The following is a 22,044-nucleotide window of genomic DNA, read 5'->3' as shown; positions in this document are numbered from 1 at the left end:
AATGAGAATGGCCTGTGAGTTCTGTCTGAGAACCAGTGTTGCATCCAAGACATGTAAATCATGGGCAGGAGCAAAACCAGAAAGCCCTCATTAGTGTCCGACCAGGATCCCAGATGCTCCAAAACTTAGAAAAAGCTCTGGGCACTCATACGACACCTGGTGACAAACCCACACCTGACGCTGGTGTGGCTGCACACTTGAGTTCACACATTACTTCAAACGGCTGCATGGAACTACAGCCAAGCTTCGGATCTAAGGTATATGTGAATTCTAAGCAAATTCTGTCTTTAGACTTAGGTCCCGTCCCCACTGTACTGTGAAAACCTTCAAGGACCCAAAGCGCTCCTTCTCCGAGCTCAGCAGCATGGCTAGCCACTAGCGATGCCCGTGGGACAAGAGCAAAGCCACTGCAAGGGTTACTTGGTTGAGAACTCTGGCATAGCTCAAACCCCCAGCTTCTGCAACGTAGGACTTGGGCAAGTCTCTGCTTACCAATCCTGTGTACTGTGTAGTAAGTTCTCCATTGCTTACATATAAAACTGAATACTCAGTTCAAACACACACTCTTAAAAGACAAGTACAATGAGCATCTACCAAGGCTTTGTTAAAATGTTTTCCACAAGAAGGGAGCAGAAAGGACAGTCAGAAGTCGCTGTCCAGGAAGCACAAGAGCCCAGCTCCGGGACTGGGAAGAGCTGTTCCGTCCATGGCACAGCAGGACAAGAGGTGACAGTTCTATCAGAACAAAGGACCGGCCAGGACAGCCCTGGGGCCGCCAGCCGGCAGGAGGGCGCCCGCGAGCTCCCCGGCGCGCAGGACCCACCCCCCACCCGTCTTACCTCTGTGCTCCGGCCCGGGGCTGCTGACCCCCCAGCCCTGGTAGAGTGTGGTGAAGTCCTTTGGAATGTACGTCTTAAAGATGCTGAGGATGTCCAGGCGTTTCTCCTGGCCCTCGGCCGCGGGCTCCTGCTTGGCGGAGTGTATGACGGAGGGCGTCGTCCCGGGCTGGGCCTGCGCCGCGGGGTCCCCTCTGGTGGCTGTGGCGCAGGTGGCCGGCGTCCTCAGCTCCGGGGACGGGGGCTCACGGGGAAGCGGGGACGGCCCCCCTTCGCTCTTCACAGGAGGCGCACCCTGAGGCTGCGGGCTGAATCTGGCTTTCAGAGAGTCCGGGCCGCTGTGCTTATGTGGGGGACCGGAGCTGGCCGCTGCTGGAGACACCCCGAACTTCTCTGTGGGCTTGCTGTTGGCCGCGGGCTGGGCTGCCACCCGGGTGATGACGGAGGGCGTGGGGGTGGCGCTCCTGCCGAGGCCCCCGGAGCCGGCGGGCGGGCCGGGCTTGGCGCCAGCCTCCAGTTTGGCCTTCCCCAGAGGTCCCTGCCCACCGGCGGTGGCGGTGCTGGGTGTCTCCTGGCCGTGGCCAGGTCTGGTCTGTCGATACCCGTCGGGCCCAGACGGGCCCCCGGGACGGCCCTCCCGGCTCTCAGGCAGGCTCGTGGCTTTCGTGGCCCCCCCGAGAGGCGGGGAGCCACCCTTGGGTCCCGGGGCCCCGCCGGGCGCCTGCGTGCGGGTGAAGCGGGCGAGCAGCAGGGGCTGGCACTCCTTGCCGCCGAGGGCGGGCGGGGGGCCCGTGCGCCCGCTGCGTGTTAGGAACGCCAGGCCGCTGCGGATGCTCCGGTAGCCGTTGGGCTGCGCCCAGGGCGGCACGGCGCCGCCGCCGACGCGGTGCCAGATGCGCTTGTGCATCCACAGCACCTCGGGGTAGTAGGTCTTGTGGGCGCAGTAAGGACACGGGTGGACCACCAGCGCGGCCTGCGGGGAGGGCCCCGCCTCCCGGGGGTCGTCCCCGCCCGACCTCGTGCTTAAATCCAGGGGGGCCCCGTCTGGGGCAGGTGCCCTTCTTCCTCCCCCCGACAGCTCCTTGCCGGACGGGTCAGGCAGCTTCTCCTTCGGGCTTGCCGCGTTGGGCTGCGGGCCAGTTCCCCGGGCACCAGGAGGGACGTCGGCTCCGCGGCCCGCACCCGGCGTTCCCGGTGGGGAGTGGAAGGCCGGCATCTTGAGGTCGAGAGCGAGCCTGTGTTGGTCCAGACGCTTGGACGGGGTTCGGCTGCCGTTCTCAAATGTGGATGCCACCGAGGCCGCTGTCACGGGCCTGGACTCCCGGCCGCCTCGGTCCTGCGTGTGACTGCCAAGTCCGTGGCTCTCCTCACCGCCGGAGAGCGCAGCCGACACCACCTCCGTGGAGAAGCAGCAGCGCCGCGACCGTACCCCTGGAGGATGCAAATGCAGAAGGGAGGTTACCATCGCTCATCAGAACACAGCGGGACAGGGGCCGTGGCGGCCAGATGCCCAAGACACGCGCCCGCCCGCACGGGCTGCTTCGGGGCTGGGCCCTCTCCCTTCTCACCGCAGGGAGGCCATGCTACACTGGGCAGACGGACGGGCAGAAATACATACACCAGCGGCATGTCCCGTTCCCTAAACCACAGCTGGCTGCTGGTGAGCACAGGTGGCAGAGCAGGCTAGCCACGCACGCTGCGCACGCGCCCTGCACCTGAGACCAGGCTACGGGGGCTCTGATCACCCAGGTCAGGACAGACACGGCGGGGGGGGGGGGGGGGACCAGCAGCTGCTTCAGAAACTGAGCCACCATGTGACGTCATCATGAGAATCCTCATCACCAAGACCCATGTTTTAAATCCAAAACCTTGGCCCCAGTCCCTCCAGAGGCCCGTGCATGAAGCGCTTGGTGGCGGTCTGGCCACCACGGTGCGGGTGGGTCTCCAGGCCGCAGGGGCTTCTCCACAGCCCAGGCAGCAGCGCTGCCGGTGGATGCGGCCCGGCCTCCCAGAAAGCCCAGGTCTGCGTGGACCGAGCCCCAGCTCGGGACCCACACCGGAGACTGCCAGGCCTCTCCTCTGCCCAGCTGCTGCGGCAGCCTGGGGTCCCAGGTGCCACTCAGGGCACGAAAACGCCAGGCCCTCCCTCCCACAGGCTTTTAGATATTCACGTTCAATGCAAGTAGGTTATCTGCTTATCTGGAGCATTCTTTACAATCTAAGAATATATTTCCCAAGACAAGACCTGGGAATCCAATCGAAGTCTTGGCCATAGTAAGAGACTCTCAGGTGCTGAGCCGGTGGGAGGGCGGGGGGCGGGGGGAGGCATGGGGCAGGCTGGCAAACGCAAGCTGCAACGGGCAGCCACAGGTAACAAGCCACCCTCAGGTGAGCACGGTGGTGCTGGTGGCAGTGCTGGAAGGGGGTGGTTGGGGAGGAATGAGGCCTCAGCCACATGCTCCAGAGCAGAGCTGGAGGGCTGGGCGAGGGTGGGAGAGGAGGGGTCACTGGCACTGCTGAGACAGAGCACGGTCCAGGCGGCTCTGGCGCAGATGTGTATGACTAGGAGAAAGGGAGCTCCCTGTCACAGCAAGCCTCATGGCAGGCGGAGGGAGGTGCATTTATAGCAGGCAGGACCAACAGCCCAGCTCCTGATTGAGAACCTGAGGTGTGTGCCCAGAACCTCACTATGTGCATTCTGACCCCAGTGGTCTAGGCCTTCAGCTCCAGGGAAACACTGTCCTAGAACGTCTGGCACCAGAGATCAGCAGCATAGATAGCCACACTAGGACCTCCAGCACCACAGAACATCGTCTTAGGACCTCCAACACCGTACAACACCATCCCAGGACCTTCACCACCAGAGAACACTGTCCTAGGACTTCTGGTACCAGAGAACATCATGCTAGGACTTCTAGCATGAGTAGAACATTGTCCTAGAACCTCCAGCACCATAGATCATCTCCTAGGGCCTCCAGCACTGTAGAACATCACCCTAGAACTTCCGGCACTGTAGAACATCACCCTAGACCTTCTGGCACTGTAGAACATCACCCTAGACCTTCCAGCACTGTAGAACATCACCTGAGAACTTGCAGCACTGTGTAACATCATCTTAGGACCTCTAGCACCATAGAACATCATCACAGAACCTCCAGAACCAGAGAACATCATCCTAGGACCCTCTACCACAGAACATAATTGTAGGACTTCCCACATCTTAAGCCAAGATGTTAAGTGATACAGTCAAGGCAAACAACCCTGAGCTGCCAAAGTAGCTCACAAGGTAGGCACATGCCAACCACTGCCCCACGCGGACCCAGGAAGGGCAGAGGGCTGTGAGACCCAGCTCTCTGCAGGGCGGGCAGGCCTTGACACTGGCATCCGAGGTAGCCTCTCCAGTACCTCCCATCCCGGACAGGGCCAGGAGCGGAGGGTGTGGGGCCTCGGGGAGGAGACGCTTCCCCTGAGGAAGCCCAGGTGAGCAAACCCTGCGGGAGCACTCGCCGGGAACACAGCACGCCTCCTGGCTCTCCTCCCATCGCCCAAGCCAACACCGCCGCGCCCACCGGGCCACGCCTAGAGCTGTCACATCCCTTTTATCCCAACCAGGTCAAAGCAAACGCAAGACCCGGGCCTCGTTCCCAAGTTGTCCCATTCCTTACCTACCCTTGTTCTGGGGAAAACAGCCATCGCTCACTACTGGGCATGCCAGGTGACCTCCCAAAACACTAGGTCCCCCCGTGCCCCCGAGCCTCCGCCAGCACGGCGTGGCTCACGTCCCCAGGGATCCCCGCTCCCAGGTGGGGCTCTGTGCAGGACCTGCACCCGAGTGAGGCTTTCCAGGCTTCAGAGCCCGGAGCCGGTCCCATCCACCCTGCGGCGGCCGGGACAGGCCCGGGACCCTCTGCACACAGGAAGTGTGTCCCTGCCGAGCGTGCTCCAAGCAACGGGGCTCCTAGCCAGGAGCAGCTGGCAGAGCAAGCCGGAGAGGACCGGGGTCACCTGCAGCCCACGCGCTCCTGCTGGACAGCAGGGCCAGGCCACCTGGGCCCCGAAGATAATGCAGGAGGGTGCCCAGGCCGGTTCCTTCCGGGGGACCCTGAGGTCTGTCTGCTCCAGCCCGGCGGGCCCAGGCTGCAGCCACCCTGTCTCTCCCAGACAGAGGCCCGGGGCCACCTACGTGCCAGCGCGCCCCCCCCCCCCCGGCCTGCATGCTGACCGACCTGCACGCAGCCCCGGCGCTTCCCAAGCATCCGCTTTACACAGCAGCCACTGAGCCGCTGCCTCTCATCCGCGCATGGAAGGTGCGGCCAACGAGGCTGCCCTGCGGCTGTCCCCACATGTCCGTGAGCAGAGGATACAAGCGTGGATCCACGGACAGAAAGGGGACCTTGGGGCACTAAGGAAGTGCTGGCCGGTCCTGCCAGCCGCCGCGGGCGGCCTCTTGCCCTCTAGGGCTTAGGGTGCACTCACTTCTGCAGAGGCCTGGGCCTCTGAGGCCACACTGAGCCCCGAAAGCGAGGACCCCAGGTGGACGGCAGTGAGAACCGAGCAAGAAGCACTAGCAGGCCTCAGCAACGCCCTGGGAAAACGGCACTCGGAGGTTAAGGCCAGAGGCCCACACCCCTCACCCCATTCTGATGAAGAGAAGTGGGACCTTGCTTTTCTTGGGATTCCAGAGCTGCCTCCTGAGCAGGGACTCCGGACACAGCTCCATCAGAACCGCCGCGCAGACGCCGTGGCCTGAGACTGCACACGGGCCAGATGTGCATCTGACTCACACACAACGCAGCCACAATTATCACTCTTCTAAGAGGAAAGGAAGCCAGGCACCGGCGGCTCACGCCTGTCATCCTAGCTGCTCAGAAGGCTGAAATCTGAGGATAGTGGTTGGAAGCCAACCGGGGCAGCAAAGTTCAAGAGACTCTTAAACCACCAGAAAACAGGAAGGGGAGCTGTGGCTCAAAGTGGTAGAGCACCAGCCTTGAGCAAAAGAGCTCAAAGACAGCGTCCAGGCCCTGGGTTCAAGCCCCATGACGGGAGGGGGGGACAGGGGGATGAAGAAGGAAGAGCCTGCTATGGCAGGTCACTTCAAGTGACTTCACCCCACAGGCAGCCAAATACACCAGTCATTTTATCATGCTATTTCCATGCTGTGACCCGGCCACAAAGCCACTCTGACATTATGTGCACTGTCCCCTCCCTGGAAGGACGAAGGGCACCATGCCAGGGCAGAGCTCGCGCCAGCCCCACCTCTCGACCCGATTGGCGCGCCAGCCCTGGCGGCACAGAGGTGGAAACCAGAGCCCCCTGGGCCATGCCCACCAGCCCAAGAGCGGGCCCCAGCCCAGCAGAGCCCACACCGTCGGCTCTGGGACTCAGGAGCGACGGGCAGGAAGGCTCTGGAAGGGAGGTTCAAGGCAGGAGGCCAGCGACCAAGTCTCCCCGGGGCGCCTGCCAGACCTGACGCGGACACGGGGTGCGGGCATGGGGCCTCCACGCTCACGGCCGTGGACAGACCACACCACACGGAGGCTGGCGCAGAGTGCTGGGCTCCACAAACATCCCCCCCCATGGCTGGCCCAGCTCACGGACCACACAGGCCTTCAGCACAGCCCCACACAGACCAGATCCACTCCTCCACTGACACAGATGGGGTCGATCTGAGCGCTCTGCGATTCTGGCTTCCCGCACACAGCTCACTCCACACCCCGCACCCAAGGCTGGCAAGAGCAGATCTGTCCTCTCAAAGCCTGCGCGCGGAAGACCAATGCCTTCTCGAAGCCTGTGCGCGGAAGACCACTGCCTTCTCAAAGGTCTGGAGCGGCTCCTGGGCCTGCCTGTGGGCCTCCCATTCCCCCTGAGGCATGGCGGGCCCCGGCCGCAGGTCCAGGGGCCGCCGACCCGCCGGGGTCGTCTGTGTCCGCGTCCCGTGCATCTCCTCTTCTCTTCTCAGTGATGTAGGGGTTTTCACAGGTATTTTTAAGCGACACAAGGTGAAGCCACACGTCTCCCGTGACAGTCCGAGCTGTTGACACAGCTTAGTCCCTACCTTTAAACAATAGCCGCTGGTGATGTCTGAAGTGGACCCTGAGATGGGCCCCAGCTGGTAGGATTCCATTTTGAGCTTTGCCTTTGTTTTAGGGACTTTAGACTTGATGGGCCTAGTACCCAGAATGAAAAAAAAACACGTCTGGTCCCCCTCCCTTAACAACCTAACCCACCCTTGAGTCAAAGAGTTAAAGACTGACCCATAAATTAGATAGGTTGTAATCTGGCTTGAACTGGCGACACCACACCATGGTAAACCCTGCCTTTTGCACAAGCTTACGGTAAACTCCGCCTATTGCCACCTGTGTGTGGTCAGTATGACTGTACAATCCTTTGTGTGCTGTGGCTCAAGGGGTAGAACACTAGCCTTGAGCCAAAGAGCTCAGGGACAGCACCGAGGCCCAGAGTTCAAGCCCCACAACTGACAAAAAATAAATAAAATAAAAACCAAAGCACGAGGGCCGCTGGGGCCGCAGTATCAGCTCCCGAGCCTGTGCTGTGGCCCTGGCTGGTCAGTGCAGGAACCTTCTCAATAAAGTTGCTTCTTTGTTAATAACTCTGTTGCGGGGGGCTCTGCCACTGGGGGTGGCTGGGTGGGCTTGCCCGCCTGAGTGGGATCTTCCTACTACAATGTGGTCTCTGGGGTGCTGTACAGCAACCGCTCAGCCCAACCTCGGGGCAGGGGGCCCGGTGCCCCATTTGGTGGAAAGTCTGGGTCCCTAGGTGGGGCCTAGAGTCCCAGGCAAAGCGTCCAATGTGGACACTGAGGGCTGATCTGGGCTTCGAGGGCCCCTGCCCTCCAACCCCCCCTCCTCACTCCCCTCACCCCTGTGTAGAGAGAGGCTCGCTGCCGCAGCACAGGAGGCACAAGGCAGGCTGCAGCCGCCCAGTGAGACAAACCCGACAGAAGCCCGTGGGGTTCAAGGTTCGAGGTGTTCTGGAAGCCCCGCCGAGGTGCCGGGAAGGGAATGAAGAGCTGGGACGGCCGCGTGGGCAGGCGAAGGGGGATGGAGTGGCTTTCAACCCAGGTATGCACGCGTGCGACAAAGCCCGGAGAAAGCCGATGAGGAGCGGGGTGTGTCACTGGGGCAAAGCCTCCTGAGGCCCAGTTCCCCACCCAGCCGGCAGCACCTGCCGCAGCCCGCCTGCGTGCCGCAGCCTGGGTTCTAGAACGCGGGACCGTCAGCCAGGGCGGCAGCCTCCGGACCAGGACACAGGCACTTCCAGGGCCAAGCCTGACCCAGCCGCCCCTCAGTGAGCCCCCCGCCCCCCGCTCCGTGGATTAAGGGCCAGCCTTCCACGCTTCCACGGCAGCCGGCGCTCGGGGCTCCCGGGCGAGCTGGCTATCCAGGCAAGTGCTTCTCCTGCCCCGGCAGCTCCAATTACCAGGCAGGCTCACTTCCCTTCTCTTCCGCTTCCTGCGTGCTCCCCTGGCTGAAAGAGAACGAGCCACCGCCGCCCCGCCGCCCAGGGCTGGACCGGGCAGGGCCAGGATGGATGTGTAAAGGGCCTGCGCCCAGGTCACAGGGGAGCCCCGCCCCCACCACCCACAGCCGCTGCCCTCCCGGCTCCCTCCTGCACTGCACCTGGCACTGGAGAACTTCCAGCCATGGTTACCCAGCAGTAAGGACCAAGAGAGGTGGTTTTGAGAGCAAGAACAGCACCATTTTTAAATGATGCTTCTCAGATGAACCTTTTAACCCTGATGGTTAAACACACACACACACACACACACACACACACACACACACATGCATATAAACACACACAAAACATCAGGAGGGGGAAAAAGGAACTACAGGGAAGGAGAGAAGGGGAGGGAAGGTAGCCCTGAAATGTTCTCTGTGCAGAGCCGAGAGGGCACTGGCCGGTGGCTGGAAGGGCAGAGCGGTCCCGCCCCACCCACCCCCGCCACCAGTGAAGCCCCTGTCCACACACCACCCAGCAGTCCCTTTCCCCCCCCCCCATCCTGGAGAAGGAAACCACCAAAAGCAGTTCCAGTTCCAGGGGCCAGGAGAGCAGATGTTGGGAGAAGGGGCCCACGGGGCACCACGGTTCACGAGAGCTGTCCCCACTTTTCTCACTGAATGAAAACAGCGACCAGAATGCAGCCAGAGCCTTCCAAGGAGAGCCTGCGGCACTGGGAGTCATCCTGGTGCCCAGCAGCAGCGCCAGGCGCCGGGGAGCGGCCCCCCAGGACAATCATGAAACCCTATCTTACCCCCCGGCTACTTGGCTGACTCTTGCTGTCTTAAGAGGTTAATCCACCATCAATAATTTACAGAACAAATACCAAGCATAAATAACTCACCAAAGTACTATGCATCCTCATCTCAACAGAAAAATATGGAAAGCGCTATTTTTGTATTATTATTATTGTTGTTGAAGCATGACTGGCTAGATTTGACAAGAGAATTTAACTTAAAATGTACCAGGAAAAAAATAAACAGTCTCAGGAACTTTTCTTGTTCATCAGTACAAAATGAGCACTATAAAGGTTATCAAATCCCTGAGCGTCCACACCAAGACACTGAGTATCATAAACACATGACCACATCCCAGAAGCCCGCAATGAGCTGATGGCTTCCATGACTTGACGTGACAAAGTCACTGCAGTTGGGTTTGTTTTGCTTCAAATCAAATCCATTCCAATGTGAACAGAACGTATTTCCTGACGACCCAGCCTTCATCACGGTGCACACCTTGCCCTCTTCTCCTAATGCCGAGGCTACATCATCCATGTGAGAAAACTCAAACACACCAGAAGCCAAGAAGAAGAAATGTTACAAATTGTACATTTAAAAACCAGTGAATATTTATAAACCCACACTAAGTAGGTTTATAAAGTGCCCACGAAGATCTTCTAGATGGAAGTCTTAGAAGAGCAGTAACTGGAAAAGAAGGTATTTGTGCCATGTTTAGATGGCACAATGTTCACAGGGAGTGCAGAGCAAGAGTCAGACACCAGTGGTCACACCTGTAATACTAACTGCTTAAGAAAGGCTGAGATCTGAGGATCATGGTTCAAAACTCACCCAGGCAATCTATGACATTTTATCTCCAGTTAACCAACAAAAATGTCAGGAGTGGCCCTATGGCTCAAATGGTAGAGAACCAGCCTTGAAAGAAAAAATTCAGAGACAGAGCCCTGCCTGGTCCTGAGTTCGAGCTTCAGGACCAGCACCTAATAAAACAACCCCACAGCAGCAAAGCTGAGTGAGTGGGGCTGCGTGGCCCTGGCTGTGCTCTGAGGGAGTCCCTTGTTCTTCAGAAGGGCAGTGACGCTGTACTTCCTCCACACAGGCAACCCGCACATGTGTGCGCTCAAAATGCATAACTATCCAAACACAAAGTCCAAACTCTGTACATATTCTACAGAAACCATAATGAGCCTTCTCTTTTAAAAAAAATCACGATTCTGCATCAGCAGAGTCTTCAGATTTAAAGTCCAGCACGTGTTTGACCGGCCAACAAAGGCCATTTCATAACACAAGTGTTCAGTGTTCTGAAAGAGGACAGGCCCCGACTGAGAGCAGCTGCCCGCCCAGCAGCCACCGCAGTGTGCGGGTGTGGCCACCAGGTGGCGCCTGTGCCCAGCGTATGCGCGGCTCCTGGCCTGGGGCGCGGTGTGTGGTCTGCTATTCCAGACTCCGGGAAGATCACCAGAGGGTGCCAAGGTCTTCGGGGAGCTCTGTCCTCCTCCGGTACAGGATGGCGAGGTCTTAGGGCACCTTACACTTCCAGAGACAGGACTTGAAATTCAATAATACACTTGCATTATCCAGCCAAAGACAAAAACAAAGAAAACCAACATTAAGTGAACTGAGCGTCCTCGCACTGACACTGACGGCCACGCGCCCTGAGAAGCACCAGCCGTCAGATCCGTCCACGGAATGAGGCAGCCGCTGCCAACACACGCTGGATAATCTGCTGATGGCTGGGGCAAGATAGGACTTAACGCCAAAGGAGCGAAAACAGGACAAGCTGGGAGGGAGGGCGGGAGAGAGGGAGGGAGGGGAGGGGGGAGAGGGAGGGAAGGAGGGAAGGAGGGGGAAGGAGGGAGGGAGGGAAGGAGGGGGAGGGAGGGCCAATGTGGAGGCGCCGCCCCCCGGAACGCGGGAAGAAGGGTTTTGCGAGGACAGGTTCACTGCGCAGGGGTGGGAACAGAACTTGCTCCATTCTTCGGGCCTGCCTGTGTCTTTTCTCTCTGGTCCGGCCCGGGTCGTGTCTCTGGATAAAGGTCACTGAGAGGGTGTGAAGCTGCTTTCCAGCCGGGATGCGCCGGCTTCTCGCCCGCACGGTGGGCCACAGCAGCCTGGGTTCTGCGGTGGCCCCAGCTGCGGCCTGGTGGCCCCAGCGCCCGGGTGGCGTGGGTCAGGGCCGCGCAGCTGGCTCAGGACGCAGCGCCCGGCCGTCCCGGCTTCTCTGCTGGGAACACCGAGCCGCCGTCCGGCCGGGCCAGGAGCGGAGGGCGCACAGCTGACGCCGGGCAGGGTGCTCTGAAAGGCGTCCTCCGGCCAAACCCTGCAGCCCGGGCACGGACGCCCTGCTCATCCGCGGCGGGGGACGGTGCCCGGCAGGGGCCGAGGACGCGCGGCACCCACTGCCCCGGGCACCCGGCCGCCCGGCCCTCACCCACGGGGTCCGACCCAGCGCGTGGGAAGAGCATGACGTCACCGCGTGGGAACGGCGCCAGCGCGTGGGAACGACGTCAGCACGTGGGAAGGGCAGGGCGTCAGCGCGTGGGAAAGGCAGGGCGTCAGCGTGGGAACGACGTCAGTGCGTGGGAAGGGCAGGACGTCAGCGCGTGGGAAGGGCAGGACGTCAGCGCGTGGGAACGACGTCGGCACGTGGGAACGATGTCAGCGCGTGGGAAGGGCAGGGCATCAGCGCGTGGGAAGGGCAGGACGTCAGCGTGGGAACGTCAGTGCGTGGGAAGGGCACAGCGTCAGCACGTAGAAAAGGCAGGACATCAGCGCATGGGAAGGTCAGGGCATCAGCGTGGGAACGTCAGCGCGTGGGAACGTCAGCGCGTGGGAACGTCAGCGCGTGGGAAGGGCAGGGCGTCAGTGTGGGAATGTCAGTGCGTGGGAAGGGCAGGGCGTCAGCGTGGGAACGTCAGTGCGTGGGAACGACGTCAGCGCGTGGGGAGGGCAGGACGTCAGCGTGGGAACGTCAGTGCGTGAGAACGACGTCAGCACGTGGGGAGGGCAGGACGTCAGCGTGGGAATGACGTCAGCGTGTGGGAAGGGCAGGGCGTCAGCGTGGGAACGTCAGTGCGTGGGAACGACGTCAGCGCGTGGGAAGGGCAGGACGTCAGCGTGGGAACGACATCAGCGCGTGGGAAGGGCAGGGCGTCAGCGTGGGAAGGGCAGGGCGCCAGCGCGTGGGAAGGACATGACGTCAGCGCATGGGAAGGGCAGGGCGTCAGCGTGGGAACGATGTCAGCGCGTGGGAAGGGCAGGGCGTCAGCGCGTGGGAAGGGCATGACGTCAGCGCGTGGGAAGGGCAGAGCACCAGCGCGTGGGAAGGGCAGGGCGTCAGCGTGGGAAGGGCAGGGCGTCAGCGCGTGGGAAGGGCAGGACGTCAGCGCGTGGGAAGGGCACGGCGTCAGCGTGCGTGGGCCTCACCGTCTTCCTGGCGGGAACACAGCGGGCAAAGGAGGCGTGCCACGTGGTGCGGGCCCTGGCGGGCAGCGCGCATGGGCACCTCGCTGGGTTTTCGGCCTGGCTGCAGCGGGGCCCTGGGCGTGTGGCCGCACACTGTCCCACCGCGCTGGCTGGTGCCGCCCCGGAGACGGGGAAGCAGGCCGGGGCTGCGGGCCAGGCCGGAGCCGGTCCCGGCGCCCAGACTTCACTGCGGCGGCCCGGCGGGTGGTCCCTGCCCCGGCCTCAGGTCTGTGCGCTGTTGGCCTGGTCACAAACGCGGCTCCAGCGACCCACGCCCGGCACACGCCCCGCACACGCCCAGCACACGCCCAGCACACGCCGATCGGCCAGCGGAGATCACCGAGAAGAATGGAACCCGCGGTGTGCACACGACCCTCTCCGCACACCAGTGAGAGCAAGCCGGGCAGAAGGAGAAAGAAAACCCACAGGGGTCCAAGGAGAAGCAGCGCAGCATCGCCCAACTCCTCGCAGGCCCAAGACGCTGCTGCCCTCTCCTCTTAGCCCATCCCTGGGCCCCGCCCCGGCGCCCCGTGGCCTGCGCACGCGCACCGTGGATGGTGCCACGAGGTGAGCTTTTTGGTACCCACAGCACATCTGGGAGGACGACTCCATGGGAACCAGAGCCAAGCACTAGTGTGGAGACGCTCTGTGTGCCCCCAAAGGTGACCAGCCTTGGCTGGGGGGAGAAGGCAGAGAAAAGGGAGGGAAGGTCAGCTGACTACCACCCTCCTAGCCCAGTCAGCCTACAGTGCCAAAACAAGAAAAAGGAGTTTCTCGTGGCTTAGCTGTCTAACGAGCGGGAGGTCCTGAGTTCCATCCACAGTACCGCCAAAACAATAAAAAGGTTTCTTAAGTACTTGCAGTGGAACTTAGTCAAGTCTCAGTACCACTTGACTTTCCAAATTACACGTATACATGTGCATATCCAACGCACATATGCTGCATATGTGACTATAAAAATATATGTAATTGATTGATTCTCTGGATAAACAGTGGCATAATTGCTGTCCTCGTCTGAACTACAGCAACGCAAGGAACTGAATGCCCATCCTCTGCAGAGTCCAGCACTGCACCCAGTAAAGGTTATCACTGAGAAGACACCTGTTTCTCACATAGTTATTCAAAGACAGACCCAATATCCTCTCAAATAATCCAGCAACACAACACACACACACAATATCCTCTCAAATAATTCAGCAACACAACACACACACATAGAACTAGCACACTAGAACACACACACTAGAACTAGCACACAAGTAACAGCACATATAGCACACAAGAAACAGCACACATAGCACAAGCAACAGCACACAGGCAACACACAGCACAGGAGCAACACAGCATACGTGCAGCACAGCACAGGAGCAACACACAGCACATACAGCACACAGCACACGTGCAGCACACAGCACACATACAGCACACATACAGCACACAGCACAGGAGCAACACAGCACACGTGCAGCGCACAGCACACGTGCAGCACACAGCACACATGCAGCACAGCACAGGAACAACACACAGCACATGTGCAGCACATGCAGCGCACAGCACAGGAACAACACACCGCACACATGCAGCACACATACAGCACACAGCACAGGAGCAACACACAGCACACATACAGCACACAGCCCACGTACAGCACACAGCACACGTGCAGCACACAGCACACATACAGCACACATACAGCACACAGCACAGGAGCAACACAGCACACGTGCAGCGCACAGCACAGGAACAACAGCACACGTGCAGCACAGCACACATGCAGCACACAGCACAGGAACAACACACCGCACACGTGCAGCACACATGCAGCACACAGCGCGTGTGTGTCACAACACAGGAGTAGCACACAGCACACGTGCAGCACACAGCACACATGCAGTGCAGCACACATGCAACACATACAGCTCTCTGGCTCACAATCACTTTGCCCCACAGAAACTAACTTTATGCTCAGATATAAAATGTTTCCTAATCTAACCCACTCCGGCCTGTGCTAAGCACAACTGTATAAAACTAAAAATTGAAGCTTAAGCCGGATGCCAGTGGCTCACGCCTGTCATCCTAGCTACTCAGGAGACTGAGATCTGAGGATCCCAGTTCAAAGCCAACCCAGGCAGGAAAGTCCATGAGACTCTTATCTCCAATAAACCACCAGAAAACTGAAAGTGGCGCTGTAGCTCAAGCGGTGGAGTGCTCAGCTTGAGCTGAAGAGCTGAGGGACAGCGCCCAGGACCAGAGTTCAAGCCCCACGACCAACCAAAAACCAACCAAAAAAAAAAATGAAGCTTAAATTTCAAATCTGATAGAAGCCAATAGTAAAGAAGAAACATTGTCACACAGCCTCAGGAACAAAAACATCACAGCAGTCTTCAGTCTTCACATATTCAGACAGTGAGACGTGGCTAGAGGCTGGGAAGCCTGGCTCAAGGGGTCAGGTACCAACCATGAATGGAAAAGCCCTGAGTTCAAGCCCCACACTGGCATTCAAAGGCTTTGCTAAGCAGTTCCATGCAGTTTAAATAGTGTGTGTGATTATCAAACAGCTCACAAGATTCAGGGGATGAAGCTGGGGATCTGACACAGTCTAGGAGCGTAGTGCTCTATCCCAGGACCCGATGCAGTCTAGGAGCATAGCGCTCTATCCCACGAGCAGCCATTACACAACTGAGAAGACGGGCACCAATTAAACAGGTTACCTATGACCCTCCCTGTGAAAACACTCACCTGTGCTCTGTAACTTCTCACCGAACTCTGCAGAGTATGTGTGAGCCCATGTGCTGTTCCAGCATACCCATGAGCACGTGTGCACAGGTTCCCGTGTACACTGTCCTCAAAAGCATATTAACATGATATTTAAGGAAGATTTCACTGGAAAACAACCTAAGTTGGGAGACCATTTCCAACTCTGGTGTTCCTCCTCTTTCCTGTGTGTGTGTGTGTGTGTGTGTGTGTGTGTGTGTGTGTGTGTGTGTGCGTGCATGCACCCGTGCACGTGCACATGCATGTGTGTATCCTTGAAATTCAGGCTAAGGCCCTAAAAATCTCACAGATCACAGACCTGTGTGTGACTCTAGGCTCTGAGGCTACACTGAATGCACACAGCTGCCACAGGGTGGCACTTGTATAAACTAAACTTTCCAGCCACACATCCACAGACGTGTGTCATTCAAATCCACACAGTTCTGAGTCAGCAGTCAGCCAACTGCAGATCAAAAATAACTGGACAAACTGAATGTGTACTCAACATCTACAAATTTTGTCTTGTCATTCCTCCCTAGATAACACATTACACGATCAATATGTTCCTCGCATTGAATCAGGCAAATTTTGTCTTGTCATTACTCCCTAGCGAATACACTAGAACGATCACTACGTTCCTCCCATTTTATCACGCGTTAGACACAACTCAGAGATCACGTCATGTGACAAGATGTTCTCAGGTCACACACACACACCATTTTCTATGAAGGGCCTTGAACAGTTACAAACTGTGAGTTCCCAGAGCTCCTGAATCCAAACATCACCGACACTATTACAAAGTTTTCTTTGTAGGTTTCCTTATATTTCCTTCAAACTCCCAGCCCCAAAGAAAAAAGGTCATCTACTTTGCTAAGGACACTTTCTTCTTAACAAGCTGTCTTTCTCAAGAATAACTGATGGGAAACATACAATAAGCCAGTAACTTCTAAATGTGGACTTTAAACTATGATCTTTAATGTCTTTAAATGACAACAGTCTCCCATTCACCATCCCAGTGAACACAGCGATCTATGTTCCAGACCGAGTAGTCTGTACATACGTGTATTCATCTCTCATGAACACAGCTCGCCACGTGGATCGGCCCGGCAGCCTCGTGAGTGTCCAATGGAACGACGCTGCCCATCAGCTAGGCCCAGGGGCGGCCCACAGCCGTGACCGGCCACTTGGACTTTGCAATGGTGGCCAGTGCTGGTGATGGACACTCGGCCCGTGGCACCAGCTGACCTTCGCCATGTCTGATTTCAAGTCACAAAGCCACAAGAAGGATGTCACGGCTAGACCACAGGCAGGAGGCTGCATCTCAGCCCAGTGCCCCCTGCCCAACCTGATCCATCCCAGGTCCTGCCCAGCGGGCTGCTCCTGGGGAGCTCTGGGCCTGTCAGGAGGGGTCCGCCAGCAGCAGCTAAGGTCTCGGCCTGCCGGGGAGGACCGCTTCCACAGGATCTCAGAGGCAAGCATCCCTCTTCACTTCCTAGCATAGAGAACTCAGCCAGGCATCATCTAGAGCTTCTGAGCCAAGCTCAGTGTCCCCGGCCCAGCTTGTGTACAGCGTGAATGAAACTGCAACGGTGCAACTCTCCCAAGTTAGCGTCCACCGTACCATGGCAAGGGACACCCTTCACCAGCCCATGCTGGCCTAGCTAACATGTAGAGTGGCTTGCACATGAGTTAACATACTGCTAGTGACCGTTTTCAAGAACCGAAGTTAAACGCAGCAATTTATATTGAAAGAGAAGAATAGGTTGTTTCAACAATCTAGCATCGGAAATGGAATGTACAATCGTTCAGAATGTGAGGTCATTCCCAGCACAGCACCCTGGATCCTACGTCTTACTGCAAGGGAAGAAAAGGCTCTCAGAAAAGTCACATTTTAATTCAGTCATGAAACCACCGGGCAGTATGATGTTTTAGCAAACAACGAGCGTCCCCGTTGGAAAGCGTGCGGAACCCGCCCGGAAGGGAGCCACCTCCCGTGCTGGGCACCCATTCTGCGCAGAGCCCTGGCCTCGGCCTCCCGAGCTGGCCACGCTCCCGGGTGCCCTGCCACAGCTGTGACACGTCCGGGCGGCGTTAATGACCAACCAGGAGGAAGGTGTCTAGACCTATGAGTAAGCAAGTGATCCCCGTTCACGTCCAAAAGTGTGATCCAGAACACATGTTCCACCAGGGCAGTACAACTGTGATTTTTCTGGGAAACCCGTGGTTCCTAGAAGCCGCCACTCAGCCCCGCGGCGTGGACACCTGGCCGGCCTCAGCAGAGGGCCTACGGTCTCGCGTCACACACGAGCAAAGACTGCACGGCTGGAAAATAATAATTCCTTCTTAATGCCCATGACCTCCTTCTTAACACCACCTCTTCACTCAGTCGAGTCGAGATAAAAGAACCGCGCAGCCTCCTGACTTCCCTCTCACAGGGGACAGGCAGCTTTAATCTCAAATTACAGCTGTTGTGCATAAGCAAACAAAGGAGGAAGAAAAATGAACACAGCAGTATTTAGCCCCTCGCATCTTGGCAAACAACCCCCAAGGCCTCCATAAATAACCCGACTCGAGGTCAGCATGATCACGATATTGAGAAATAAACACATTTCCACAATGGCGCTCCGCTGGCAGCCGACCGGTGACTGCTGTAAAGTTTGGAAGTGAAACTTGGCAAAGGCACCTGCAGTGCCTGACTGCAGCAGCTGGAGCGGCAGGGCGCAGGGCGCCAGGCCCTCCCCTCTGCACCACTTCAAAGAACAGGCTCTCCCAGTCCCAGGCAAGGCCTCCAAGTCGCCCTTCCACGCTCCACCCACTTCCAACAATTTATTAACTCATGAAACCCTGGAAGCCAGATCCCCAAGAGCAAGGCCGGCAACCGAAATGGAGAAACGTTCTTAACATGAACCCCACTGACTTCACCCCCTAGGGCGGACACACAGCCATCTGTGGGAGACATACTCCACATTCCCAGCACATTTACCTGGGCTCACAATCCAGGAAGGCACACTTCATCCTGAGAGACTACTCCAAGATTTAGATCTCCTACGTCTCCAGGCTTAAAGATGAGAAGCAATAAAACATGAAAGGGTTTCCCCGTTTGTGACATAATTAACAGTACTAACCTGTATTAACAGTATGAACATGGAAGATTTTCTCACTATTTCACGTGTGTATGGATGGATGTAATGTATGCACACACACACCGATGCATAATAGTTCACTTTGTGAAATCACTGCTCACTGAGTTCCTGTATGAAAGTTTCAAAATGCCCTAAGCTAATCAATATTTACATTATCTCAAGCTCTAAGAAGAAATGACATCTAAATATTCAAAAGGCAAGAGAATCTACCTATTCGATATAAAAAACACGTATTTCGCTAGTCAGTGACTTACAAAGGTTTTTCAACCTAGAAATCAAACATAACTGAATTTTAACACCAAATGACAAGCAAGTTCAAAATAAACTAGCATGCCAGCAAAGTACACTGCCTTTCGACTCCTCTTTCTCACTGGAGTCCTGGCACAGTCACTTATGCCAGGCTGAACACCCCTCCCGAGGGACACTTGGCCTTCGGTGACCCTGGCCGCACACTGACGTAGACAGAAGACAGACAAAGAAGGTTGTGTTTGCTGGACCAGCCCCGAAGATGAGAAAGAAAGTAGAAACAAAGGTCCTTCAGTGACAGCTTCGTTTTAAATATAATTCTAATCTCTACTATCTCTTTAGAAACCAAGAGAAACTGCAACTTGGCTTTAAAATACGTAACAACAACCTTGTCCTAAAGCTCAAACTTCAAGTAAATTATGTCACAAGCAGTCTTCCAGCGAGTGAAAATGAAAATGGCTTCCTCCTTCAGGCAGCGTAAGAAATGGCAGGGTGAAGGGAGGAGGTGTGCAGAGGGCTGCAGCCCAGAACCTCATTCACCAGTGAAAGTGGGGACCCCAGGAAGGTCACGGGACCCCCAGGTCCCGCTGGGGCCAGAACCCGCTCTGACTGAGGACATTGTCTTCACACAGCTCCACCAAAGACCCGGCTGTCAGGAGACTCGTACGTCTGAGCCACTCCCACTCTGAAATCCCAGGCTCTGAAAACTGCCAGAAGTGACTCACCAGCTACTTCCTGCGCCCCGGGAGATCCTGTCGGAACTGTCCATCTGCCTACAGGCTCCCTCCAGAGTTCATGAGACAGTAAGTCAGCGTCAGGGGAGAAGACAGCCATCCTCTACGTGGGTTCATGTGCACAAGCCGATGCAAACCCCAGAAACGCAAGGCACAGCCCCAGCCAGACAACAGTCACAAGTTATCTCTGAGCACGGAAGGCTTTTGTCTTCTTTTTCCTTACCTGCATTCTCCACAGTTACTAAACTGCACAGGATATATAATAATATAGAAATACGTCTATTCCTGAGCTTTCATCAGAACGTACACAACACAAGCACAGAGTGTCCCGTAAACATGGCCTGTTACACTCACTCCTTACCCCCCACCTCCCATCCCAGCATGCCGTCCGCCCGTCTGTGCGATCTGCCCCGCCACCCGTGCTTCCCAGCTCTTCTCAGCTCACTTTCCACCTCCTCCATCTCCACCCTGCCTCTGTCTCCCTCCCACTTCCACGCAGGGGGTCCTATCACCCACCCCATCCAGTCAGGTGACTGTCAGGGTGGTAACGCCAGACAAAAAGCACAAACTCACCCAGATGAATATAGAGCCCAAACATCCCGATTTCAAGTGTGCCCACGGTGGGCACATGGCTCCAAGAAGCCAGAGAGGAAAGAGTGCACACTCACAACACACACGCAGGTCTATACCACAAGCAAGTCGCTTTTCCCTCCACGCCACCCAACTTCTGCATGAGACAGGCCGTCTTCCAATCTCCAGCTTCCACCCTTACCACCGACACAACGTCCATCTACTCACACTCGTACCCCCTGTGCTGTACGCTCTACCTCCTGCACGACGCTCAACACACCCTACCACCTGCGCTCCGCACGCGGCTCCACCCAGACTCTGGTCGCCACTGCCTCCCGGCAGGCGAATTTTCCCAGTAACCCACAGCCCAGTCAGTCGCCACGGCACACGGGACAGCACACGGCATGGCGTGCAAGGCTGGGGAAGGTTGCTCCGCTTGCACACAATTTGAATTCTTTGAGATGTCTTCAGATTTAAAAACAAAAAAATGCCCATGCTCGGTCAGTGTCACATGTAGCAAATTCATGAAAAGGTGCACTTACTCTATAGACCATCCTGAAGACTACTTCAATGTGAACACAGGTTCCAAACACAAGAGATGATAGGAAAACAACGGACAGCCGGGCAGCAGTGCTCACACCTGTAATCCCAGCTACTCAGGAAGCTGAGATCTGAGAATCGCAGTTTGAAGCCAGCCCTGGCAGGAAAGTGCAGGAGACTCTTATCTTGAACACCAAAACACCAGACGTAGAGCTGTGGCTCAAGTGGTAGAGCACTAGCCTTGAGCAGAAAAGCTCAGGGACAGTGCTTAGGCTCTGAGTTCAAGCCCTACTACTGGCACCAAAATAAATAAATAAAAGGCAAAAGTACTTTACCTGCTTGTCTTTCGAGAGTTTCCGGAGCAAATTCTCTTATTTTTTCTGCCCGGTTTAGCAAGGATTGATTTAGTAAAATAGGGCGAAAGAAAAGAAATGGAGAAGAGAAACTTCGCTGCCCTTCACGCAGGAAACGGGAGTTAAAAGACTCAAAATGGTGTTTTTTATCTGTAACTTTTACTTCACAAATTGAGCAACACCACACACAGACCGTGTCAGTCCAGCTCCTTCCCTGGCCTAGACCATGGCTGTAGGTGTGATCCTCTTAAAAGACTTAAAAAGAAAAGCTCCAGGCCAGGTGTGGCTGCATGCGTCTGCAGTAGAGGGTGGCATGGCTGCAGGAGCATGGATGGAAGGCGGGGAGGCGGTGCACTGGCAGGCCAGGTGTGGCTGCATGCGTCTGCGGTGGAGGGAGGCGGCGGCCGCCTCTGCACACAGGAGCATGGAAGGCGGGGAGGCGGTGCACTGGCAGGCCTGGTTGGGTTTGGGAGCCCCCTCCACCTCTCCCGATGAAGGCACCACCTGCCCGCGCAGGCCCTGCTGAGCTGTTTGCCAAGCTCACGCTGGGGTCCTTCTTGAGTTCAGAGGAATCTGAATAGCTTCGGATCTCAGAAACTAAATAATGCACTGGAGCCCCAGCAATTATTTTAAATAAAGCCATGACTACTCGGGCAATCGAGTCAGCCCTGTTGCTACCCATGCACCGACACCACACTGGTGTTCGGGGAGCTGGGCACCTGGCACATCTGCCATGGGACAGGGAGGAGTGGCCCGAGAGGAGCCCCAGGGAACCTGAGCCGGCTCTACACAGGCACGAGGCCCAGGCCTGCCCCAAGACTCCAGGACCACGTGGGGCAAGGGTCTGGCCACACAGGCACACGGTCAGTCTGGTCCAACAGGGCGGGCATCTGTCAGGACAGACCTGCAAGGTGAGGTCCTGGCCGTCCAGACCCCGCTAGAGGATAAGGAAAGGTCAGGACATGGGGCTGTTGACCAGGAGGCACATCCATCTCTGGACAGCAGGAGCGGGATCCACAGCAGCTCGAGGTCCTGGGAGAAGCTAGACCAAAAGCCCCGTAACACCAACAAAGGAGGGGCCTGGATGAAGGACACGGGGGTAAGACTGGCCTCAGAGAGAGCCGTGTTCTACTCTGTCCACTTGG

The 22,044-nt window shown here is 57.1% G+C and overlaps 1 protein-coding gene across 3 annotated transcripts in view; it reads right to left on the bottom strand.

The window, feature by feature from the left end:
- Znf516 (zinc finger protein 516) overlaps positions 1 to 22,044 on the bottom strand; it is a 99,806-nt gene that overhangs the window by 25,615 nt on the left and 52,147 nt on the right. For 2 of the 3 annotated variants that reach the window (XM_070028941.1, XM_070028939.1), the window contains exon 3: positions 840 to 2,267. In XM_070028941.1, the coding sequence (XP_069885042.1) occupies positions 840 to 2,267 (1,428 nt within the window). Of the gene's footprint in view, positions 1 to 616; positions 696 to 839; positions 2,268 to 22,044 lie in introns of those variants that run through there. The other variant, XM_070028940.1, reaches the window with a different exon arrangement.

Source organism: Dipodomys merriami, unplaced genomic scaffold (genome assembly GCF_024711535.1).
Source record: "Dipodomys merriami isolate MVZ:Mamm:240054 unplaced genomic scaffold, mDipMer1.0.p SCAF_2, whole genome shotgun sequence".
NCBI classification, from domain to species: domain Eukaryota; kingdom Metazoa; phylum Chordata; class Mammalia; order Rodentia; family Heteromyidae; genus Dipodomys; species Dipodomys merriami.
Note: the sequence above shows the minus strand (reverse complement) of the source record. Positions and strands in the feature narration are given on the sequence as shown.